Source organism: Macadamia integrifolia, unplaced genomic scaffold (genome assembly GCF_013358625.1).
Source record: "Macadamia integrifolia cultivar HAES 741 unplaced genomic scaffold, SCU_Mint_v3 scaffold1546, whole genome shotgun sequence".
Classification (NCBI taxonomy): domain Eukaryota; kingdom Viridiplantae; phylum Streptophyta; class Magnoliopsida; order Proteales; family Proteaceae; genus Macadamia; species Macadamia integrifolia.
Window position 1 is genome coordinate 74,408 of NW_024868253.1, and position 10,725 is coordinate 85,132.

Consider the following 10,725-nt stretch of genomic DNA (forward strand, 5'->3'; position numbering starts at 1 on the left):
AGTGAGAAACAAAGTAGGTGTCTTCCTTGAAGGAGGGAGATCGAAGGGTGGCAACCTCCATTAATAAAGTAATGAAGCTTTTCTTGAAGAGCTTTGGTGGGGCTTCGGTTTGTTCGTTTTCCTTCAGGGTTTGATGGGTTGATAGAGGTCAGATACCTAAGGAATTGGGCTAGATTCCGGCATTGGAATATCTCTAAATCTGAGCTGCAACTAGCTCTTCGGTGAAATCCCACATGAGTTCTCTTGTCTGGACAAGCTCGGGATCCTAGACATTTTTTTAGAACACCCAAGTCGGCCTTGATGTTCAGAGAGAGAGATTGAAAGGCTCCACTGGAGAAGAAGCTGGAACCACCAGCGGTAGGTGTTGTTGTGGACTGTCAGTGAGAAGTAACTTAGGTAAAATATGATTTATTATTAGTTTTAGTTAAAAGGGTAAAAATATCATTTCAAATCCTTACTTAACGGAGACTGCCAGTAGGGGTCTGAGCGTAATTTTGTGAAAGAGAGAGGGTGTTCCTATAATACTTGAATTCTCCAGGGGTGGCACCATAAATTACTCTTTAATTAATTAATTTAATCCAATTAAATTGGGTTTGACGACATACATTAGAATGCAAAATATCTAAATGCATAGGGCATCAATAACGTGTGGATTTGTAACTTAAAGCTTAAGGCACTAATTAAATTAGAAAAAAACATAACATAAAAATAGGCAAAAATGGTTGGTGTATTTTTAATTTAAAGCTCAAGTCATTATTAACCTTACAAACTAAAGTTTGTAGGAGATTGCTAACTGGTTTACTATATAATTAGGCGGAAAAAAGCCTGAAAGTCAGCGTGGTCTCTATGATCAAACACAGAAATGGAGGTGGGAGGTGGGAAGTGACAGGTGTGAGGGGGGGGGGATGGCTATCCAACCCCTCATGAAAGGGGAAATCCCGTCCCTATTGATGCTTCTGTGTACGATTCCATTAGCCTTCGTGCTAGCACAAGAACGACTTGCCTTTGAGGAAACCCTCTCCCATAAATTTATTGAATTGTAAGTCAAAAACTTACCATGATCTCCTTAGTCAAGAGGAGTGAGCTAGGTTCCAGCATGCCTCTACCGAGAACACAAACAATTACCTATTGTGATTTTTCATGTCGACAAGAATTCAATGGAAACCAAGGGAAAAGCTTATATGAAGGGAGTCCCTAATTTCTCCAACAATCAATTTGCCAAATCATCAGTATATATGGTTGAAAATTACAAATATTTGGGAAAGATTCCTAATGCAATTTTGTGGAATATTTTCCCAAAGTGCAATTGACTGAAAATCTTTTTAGGCTCTGTTCGTTTACAAGGGAAATTGAAGAGAAGGGAATTGAAATTTTTTAAAATTGTAATCGCTACTATGTTGGAGAAAATGTTGAAAGTTGCACTGGAAGATCCAAATTTCTTGGTCTATATTTTGATGCCAAAAAAAAAAAAGATGGAAGATGGGTTAAGGGGAAATTCACCCACTAATTGAATCGATTTGGCCATAAGGGTAAAATCATCTTTTATATTTCAACTACTAACACCGTTAGGTATACTGAGGCTCCAAGTAAATTTGTCAATGACCAAGTAATTATCTCTAACTTTTTTTTTTTTTTATCATATTTAGTACTAACACTTTTAGATATAATTTTTATTTTTGTTTTCAAATCTAAGAGATTTAGATGCAAAGAAAGTAAAATTTAATAACAAAAGTAAAATTTAATAACTAATAGTGGAATGATTTGGAATTAGTTACATAACAATGTGGGTCATCATGATTATAGAAGATTCTTTATGAGGATCAAAATTTCAGCTCATAGATTGTTAATGGTGAAGCACATGAAGTAGCAACCTTTTGTTTCAAGTTAGAGAAAATTTTTGAAGGTTTGGGAAAAGGGGCTAGTTGTGTGACTTCGGTTGTGCACTTTTATGTAGTGACTTTGTTGTTGGGGTACTTTGCGGCTGGGGTGAATACGTAACCATAATGAAGAAACCGAGCAAGTGATCACACAACATGAGGAATTTCATATGGTTTGACACGAATGCCTACATCCACCAAAAAAAATCAGAAATTTGGAATTAATTTAACATGATTGATAATATTTTTAATCAAATGCCTTCAAACAAAAGAAAAATTAATCAAAAGGAACCTTACATGAGGGCATGTTTCAATATAATACTTATCTAATTCAAGCATTCCTTTGGTGGTTCAGGGAACCGCACTGTATCTTCACAGTAATCATATACCAAGTGCTTTTCACGCACCCATTTAAGCTGCTGGCTTTTGTGCTTACTCAACCCATTCATGGCTGATTTATCCCAGTGGTACTGCCTCACATTGCTACATTTTCCAATCACAGTTCCGTTTTCCGGCGAAAACTCGCATGCATCTACCTTAAATGACCGGAAAGTTGAAACGAAAGGTGCATGGCTCCAGTTTGTCTTCACCATCCCTCCTTGAGTAGCCCAGTCATCAGCATTCCACAGTGAACCATAAATTCCCATGGCTTGGTTTTTGGGGTATAATACATTGGCTTCTTCCTTGTTGGCAAAGACCCGAAGGGGAACTCCATCAACAAGAAACCTGTCGAGAAGAAGAGAAAAATAAAAAATAAAAAACAAGAAAAATAAAATAAGATAAAATTGAAGAAACAGAGCAATTATACTATGATCCTTCACTTTGTCCCCCTTAACCCCCTCCTTCTCTTGTAATAGTGCCCTCGGGGGTGGCTGTATCATACATTATTAGGTCTAGACTACGTGTACAATATTTATATTAAAACCTAGTCAAGAGCTGGTTTTAAAATGAAAGAGAAGGATAGTTTTTTTTTTTGGATGTTAAACAGTGGTTTTGGTTAAATAATCCAGTTCGATTCGATTCATGGTGTCAGAGGTAGGATTCAAATCTGAATCATTCATTAAACGGTTTCATGTATTGATGAAATCGTTTGTAAAACACTTATACTGTTTCTAAATGGTTTCATAGAAAATGTTACACCCTTTTCACCAAAAAATAAAAAGAAAAGAAACGAAAATGTAAAAATAAAAAGGAAATAATTAATTTCATCAATATGGAGATGGAGCCATGGGGATGTCAATACAAAATTTGGGAGGGCATTACTTATTCAATATATAAATCAAATTTAATCAGTATTAATAAGCTTCACCGTATGATTTCATTTATGAAACCAAAATCAAACATTTTAACCAAATAATTTTTATTTTAAAATCAAAAGCAAACCATTTATTAAACGATTTTAGGATTCCAATGTAAATAGCTCGATTCAATTTCGATAAACAATTTCGATTTCATTTTAATTCCCTTGACTGCATTCTTCATCCTCTAGAAGAAGAGGATTTCCCTAAATATTAATGATGTTACTTTCTCCCTTGATTAATAAGAACTTCCTTTCTGATTCAAGAAAATTGGAACTTTAACCAAAGTTTTTTTGCAAATTATAAACTATTGCAGTTCAATTCTTATATTCTTAATCCGTGACATTGCACGGATATTGCAAATTATTGGCGTAGCTAATAGAGCTGGGTAATTGCTGACTTTCTGGCAAACCCTACACCACATGTTTCAAAAAGAAAAAAAATTGTTTAGTATTAGTTGAAAGCTGACAGTTTTGTACCAAATAAAGAAGCTGACAATTTTAGTGTAAAGGAATAATCAATCAATAGAGGAACAAGATACGCATAAGAAAAGTTTAGTCGTTTCTCAATTTAGTTGGAATGGTATGGGCTTCTATGTAATTTAAAGTAATGGTGATAAGGAAAGAGAATGTGGAAACAAAGGGTAGTAGGGGACTGCCAAAAGTGTAGAAATGATAATATATTTTATGAAAGAAGAAATTATATAGTTGAAGTACTAATATCAATGATAAACCACTAGCCCAGTTTTTAATATGCTTAGCCAAGAATGATGCGGTTGGACTATAATAACCTTTGGGTTTTGTTATTAGTTATGATCACAAACCTACTGAAGGAGTTCTATGGTCTTTGTGAACTATATATAGATAATTTACTTACATGACATAGTAGTGATTCCATAGTAGAGTGTATGTATGGAAATCGGTCGTCGGATCAAACCATAGGGTATGCCTCTGCTCCCGATCTCCGGTGCCATTGACATAAACATTTGTCTGTACCAAGTATGGGTCGCCGGAAAGATTACCAAGGAACTCAAAGTCTAGCTCATCATGGCTAGGTCCATCAGATGACATCTACATATTTCACATTTAATTTCAGAATCATATTCATTGAAAAAGAAAAGGAGAAAAGAAAACCTTGTCAGTTAAGTGTTCTCCACACCTAAATACAACTTGGGATGAAAAGACTCAACTGCATGTCCGGTGCATATGGGTATTTTTAAACCCAATTATTCCAGGCATGGAAATGCTAGACTAGCAGGGTTCTCTTGCCCAAAAGATAATTATTGCTCGTGGACAACTATCTATAAGTTACAAAGGAGATATATAGCTTACATAAAAAGCTGTGACTGTTCCAGCAGAATCACCTTCTACTAACTTGATCTCCAAACTTATTTTGCCAAATAGATACTTTCTTTTGGACCCAAACCCACATCCTAAATCAGCAAAAATATCCAAATATCAGATAAATCACACACAAAAACAGATATACAAGAGGGTGTTTTGTAAAGCACCTGAAGCTGTATCAAGTGTAAGCTTAATTTGGTCTCCTTCATCTACCAAGTGATCTGGTGCCCAGTTACATTGGAAGAGCTTGCTAAAGTTATGGGCACTCACTACATTTAGGAGAATAGCTAAATATAGCAGAAATGCAGTAGAACTTGTGAGATTGGAATTGGATGGCGACATCATTGTTGGCTGTAGGCTTCAGAGGCAAACGAGCCGACATGAAATGAGTGGGGGAGTGGGGGAGTGGGGCAGTGAGAGAGAGTGGCATTATTTATAAGAGCATAGATGATCCGATGGGGCTACCTACGACAGGGTGACGTGGATTCCTATAGAACAAAAGTAATAGAAGAAGGAAGGTAGTGTTGTGGAGGCCATCTACCACTTGAGACGCTGCTTAATTTAGAGCGGCGCCACCACTATTGGGAGAATCCAACAGCTGTTCTCCACTTTAGCTAAATTCCAGTTTATATTTTTTTACTTTGGTTAATGAAATTCCAGTATACCACTGGTTGCAATGGACGGTCGGTCCGCAATGGGTGGAAATGGGTGAGCTTAGAGCGTGTTACAATCTTGGGTATAGAGAATGTCACTATTTACAAAGTACCTTCTACATTACTCACAATTAGAACCAGACCCTTTACCGTTAGTCTTTATTGAGTTTTGATTTAAATAGATTATTTTACCTTTTTGCTTAAAACACATAAACTCAAACCCATTGTACCCTAACCCTTCATTGTGTAGAATAGAGGACCATTCACCATGAAGAATAGAGAAGGCATCACGCAACTCCATCCCTACAATTTTGATGATCGTGCTCAATCCCTACTAGTGCCTCACTCCGATGATCATAGTCCATCCCTGCGAGCGACTTATTCCTTTGATTGTGCTCCATTCATACCTCAACCTGTCTTCCTTGCAGTTGTGCTGCATCAGTGAAACTGAACTTCAAACTTGCTAGTGAGCGTGGAAACTAATTGTTGTATTCTCTAATTTCACCATAGGAAAGTGAAACAATCAGAAGTTCAGTCCATTCGACAACTATGATGTTTTTGAAGTCCCACAAAATCTTTAGAATAAAAAATCGTATCACAGAAACAAAAACAAAACTTGATCTTCAAAGGAGAGACCACCAGACACAGACGTAGGGCCTGTTTGATAATGTTTCAAGAAACGCGTTTCTACGTTTCTGTGTCTAGAAACGGCAGAAATGAAACAAAAAGCGTTTGAAAAAACTATTTTGTTTCACTTGTTTTCAAAAATAGAAATAGAAATTTCTACCTATTTATGGTTCAAGAAACGACTCAGGCGAGACAAGTTCTACTTGTTTTACCCTTTTTTGAAACGACTTGTGGCCATTCTTTCACTGGTTACTATCGACTTCCAGAAACATAATTTATCAAACACCTTCAATTCCGTTTTTGTTTCTGGAAACGAAAATTTATGTTTTTGTCGTTTCTTGAAACAAAAACGGTAGAAACGTTATCAAACGGGCCCTTAGAAGCAGCAATCAGTTCCAATAGAAACACCTAAATACTACTACAAAGAAAAAGATGAGTGGGTAACGAAAGTCTTGCTAATTGCACATTGTGAAGCAAGTCACCTAAACCAAGAGTTTGGGGTTGATTGCCATTTTACCTTTTTCTGATCCCATATCTTCACCTCAGTCCAAGGTTCAACAACTTAGGAAAAGAATTGAGATACTTGAGAAGGATAGGAATATAACCCAAGAATCATCTAACAGAGGGGAAGAGCAATTAAAATTGTTGAGGGATATAAATGAGCAGCTTAAGATGATATAATCTGTGACAAATAATTTTAAATCTAAGAAGTCTCCTTCATGGGATGAGTCTCAGTTTCTCCTTCTTTTTTAATTTCACCATAGGGAAGCTGAATGTCTATGGTTAGGGTATTAAACTTCGATTTAGGGAAGAAGTGTTAGAATGTTTAGGGTTTCACAACAAGCCCTAATAGGTTCCCATATAGATAACTAGAATACGAAGTCGAATCAAAATATAAATGATCAATTTATACTTGCACCTAGTATGCTAAATAGGATCGATGCAGCTCTTCACGCTTTCTTCTCTTGGCTATAAATCTTCTACAACCCCTCAGACCTCCTTGAGTTCTCTCATTTTGTGATAAAGTGGAGAAGAGTGAACAATGATTGTAGGGACCCAAAATCTAGTGTGTGTATATATATATCCTGCACCCAAAATCCTAAACTATAATGGGTTGGGCCAGCATATCCCTAAACCTAAGAGTGGACCAAACCGAATCATACAATTTGACTCTCACTTATTTAATCAACCCGAATAATTAACTAAGCCCATAAATTCAACAATTTCCCACTTAGGCTATATTAATTATAAGGGTGTCTTTCAAATTGGTGTGGCCATAAATACACTAACCACTCTTCTGTGATTTAGTTGAAAAATCACTCACAACGAAAAACAACAGAGGATACACCTCAATATACGATATACAACTTTTTGTCATTACAAATATAAGTAAGTTTTTCAACACAAATCTTTGTGGGATATTAATATAGAAAAGATGGCATCCTCAAATAACATATAGGTCTTTAATGTGATATTAATCTTTATTGTGGTAAATCGTCTTTAATCTAGGGTTAATATCTAACTTTGGCTTTTCACCTATAAACTGAGCAAACATTGCCTTTGAGTTGTGGCAAGTATTGTCTTTAAAAATGTGGTAAAATTGCTAAAATATAAATTCTAAAATATAATCATAACTACAAATGCAAATGCTAAAATTTAATAATCATAAACTCAAATGAAACCATAAAGAAATTAATAAATGGAATAACCTTATAATACAAATGCTAAAATATAATCATAATTCATACCAAATTGTGCCCCAAAACATACAGGCTAAAGTTTAAAATATAAGTAAATATTCAACAAGAAGCAAAGCTCCCTCTAACAAAGTATATCAAATGACTCAATATAAATGTCTGAACTTAAAGAAACCCTAACTATTGTTATAACTTCAACTTCTACTCGTTCTCTTTTGCTTATTTGTGCTTGTGAGAAGTTTAGGTTTAGGTTCCTTAGGTGCCAAGTCTAAGTCAAGAAGACTCAAATGCAATTCTAATTCTTCTATCCATTTTGATAATTTTCACCAGTAAGAATTAGGATGGAAGACAATTAACTTGAGAGAATGGCCATCCTGCTTGGGTAGTAATAACAATACAATACATGTCAAATTTTAAAATATAAAACACAATATTAAAGCATGTGATATTATCAATGTGTTTTAAATAAGGGTTATAATTAAAACAGTATTCCTATCCATTGGGACAGAAATTCACTGATCCTTTTATTTCTTTGTTTTAACTGTGAAAAGAATAGTAACATTACATTTGGGTAAAAGAACTCCTAAGTCAATATCCCTTCCTAACATATGAATATTTACCCACAAACATTGATAACATCACTTTTGGAAAAATATCGCCTTTACTGTTGAGAAATACACAATTAAATTTAATGTCCACAAACTTTAATAACATCACCTTTAGGAAATGCCAATTTTACTATTGATGAAGACATAATTAAATTGAATGTACCACTTTGGTGGATTTCGCTTAATTCTATCATGTTTTCCCAATTGGAGATATATCTATATGCATGGTAACATACATTTAAATGTGTCACTAGGATAACAAAAATCATACCAGAGTCACAACTGTAACTACATTTTTATCATTTAGCTAAGAATGCATTGGTCCTCTTGCAAATCCACATTTATTGTAAACATAACAATAACTTTTGAAGCCCCCTCACCTTTGGGCTTAGAAACTTCTAAGTTACTATCATTTTCTTTAACTTGGTAATATCACTTTTAGGTAAATGTCACCAATTTTACTGCCCTTGGGAAGACCATGAAAGAATAAAATGTGCCACTTTGGTGGATTCCACCCCATCTTTTTATGGTTTCCTAAAAATATTCTATGCAGCTAAGCGTATACGGAAGCTTACTCCCAGTTTAATCCAACATATTTATTTATCATATGGTGTTCCAAATATGACAAGCAAGCACAAATGCCATTAATTTCCTACATATTTTAGACATAAATAACTTCTCAGTATCATGGTAATGACAAACTAATGCAGAAACATGCATAAGCATAAATATAATTCCGAAGCCGTTATGAAACAAAGACAGAACACTACATTTGTTTCATTTCTTAATTTCATCCTCCCACTAGTTTGACTAGTCATCCTCAACCCTTTAACCTAAAACCCAATTAATCCTAGGTTTTCAATAAAGGTCCAAATTTTGGAAATGATAAAGACTGAGTTAAAAATGTAATAGCCCAAATTGACCCTATTATTCTGTTATGTCTTGAAGCCCAAAATAACATTTGAAATATAGTGTGAGTGTAGTAGCCGGAAGATGATATCTCTCTTCCCCTTTGGGGGGGGGGGGAAGGGAAAGGACTTGCGTTCTGTCCTCTCTCCTCTCTTTCTTTTTCATGAGGGAGGGGTGTGTCATGTGTGCTTTGCTTGTAGACCTCACACCACTGTACCATTGTTCGGAGATACATGAAGGCCTATTTCGTAAGAGTGTAAAGTTCATCATTCGAGATGGGGATTTGATAATGGTCCAATACGAGGATTGGGATTATGAAAAGGGGTTTGGAGTCACCACCTAGGATTATGGGCCTAGGACCTAGGGGTGGGCCCAATTCCTAAGAAGAGGGCCTCAAAGTTCGTATGGTCCAGAGATTTAAGGTAAGTGTCAGGTTCTTAGAGTTGGGAAGGTGTTAGGCACCCAATCTACCCGGTTCAACCGGTCTTCCTACTAGATGCTTTAGAGCGAACATTTTTCACTATTATTCCTATTCTGCATGCAAGGCTAAATTATCACACATATATATACTAATTGAATTTAAATGATTATATACACTAAAAGGTCAATAAAAAGTCTACATTATGCTAATTTGGGTAAGAAATAATACCTGAGCTTGACCCCTGTTTCGGGTCAAGAGTGATGGATCCCCTGGTTGATGCTACTACGAATTGGTTTCTGGATTCTCCTGGCTCAGGGGAAGGTGTTCTTGACCTCCAACTTTCTTTCTCAAGAGATGTTGATTGTGATAATATTCGGGCAAAGTTTCGATTAGGAACGGTTACATTCGATTTTGAATTCAGACAAAGCTTCAGCTAGGGAAAGCTATTTTCAGACTTGGGATGAGGTGGCACTCTGATAGAGCTTCCACTGGGGATAAGCTATGGGAGGGCTAGACTGAGGTGGCACTCGGACAGAGCTTCCGTTGGAAATAGTTATTTTTGTAAAGATTTCAAGGGCACTCGGGCAGAGCTTCTGCTAGGAATGACTATTTTGGAAAGATATAGATTGACCTAAAAATGGATTGAAGATCCCCAAAGCCCCGAAGAACACTTTGAAGATCCGAACAGAATTCTAGATCTTGACAAAGATCTATTCGTAGACCCGAAGAACCTCAAGGGGGGAGGGATTTCTACTTTTGGTAAAAACCAAAAACACTTAAAGGAGGGAAGCTAAAAAAATACTATTTTGGAAAAAAATAGATTGAACTAAAAATTTGGATTGAAAATCTTCAAAGTCCAAAAGAACATTTTGAAGATCCGAAAAGGATTTCGGATCTTGACGAAGAATGCTCCAATGAGCTGAAGAAACTCAAAGAGGGAGGGGAGGAGGAGAGAGGGCAGAGCTTCTCTCTCTAAGGGTGGTTATGAGGTTGTGATGTTGGTGTGAAAAACCAAAGGGAGGGGGGGTGATGAGCACAATAATGTGTGAAATCTTAGGGATATAAGTGTATATTTTGCCCCACTTTGAATAGTACTACTTTTATTTTTCTTTTCTTTTTTTAGTTTTCAAGTCTACAAGAGAAAGTGCTTAAAGTAAATCAAAAACCAATCCAAAGGTGGGACCCACTCATTGGTACTACATCCTCTCTCCTACAAAATCCTGAAGATTATTCTCTCTCCTTGCCACCTCACAAGATCTTGAAAATGCTATGCAGAGAGTCCTTTATGATTT

General features: G+C 36.0%; 1 protein-coding gene across 2 annotated transcripts; it reads right to left on the reverse strand.

Annotated features, from left to right (window-relative positions):
• Positions 1-1,915: 1,915 nt before the first annotated feature.
• On the reverse strand, positions 1,916-4,909 carry LOC122064153 (xyloglucan endotransglucosylase/hydrolase protein 9-like). 2 transcript variants are annotated; one of them, XM_042627856.1, is made up of 5 exons: positions 4,686-4,909; positions 4,507-4,607; positions 4,052-4,245; positions 2,175-2,603; positions 1,916-2,065 (listed from the first exon to the last, which is right to left on the reverse strand). In XM_042627856.1, the coding sequence occupies exons 1-4, from the start codon at positions 4,861-4,863 to the stop codon at positions 2,204-2,206; spliced, it is 873 nt and encodes a 290-aa protein (XP_042483790.1). In that variant the 5' UTR covers positions 4,864-4,909; the 3' UTR covers positions 1,916-2,065; positions 2,175-2,203. The 2 variants fall into 2 exon arrangements, with proteins under 2 accessions (XP_042483790.1, XP_042483789.1); XM_042627855.1 differs by lacking the exon at positions 1,916-2,065 and having other exon boundaries at positions 2,071-2,603.
• Between the last annotated feature and the right edge of the window lie 5,816 nt (positions 4,910-10,725).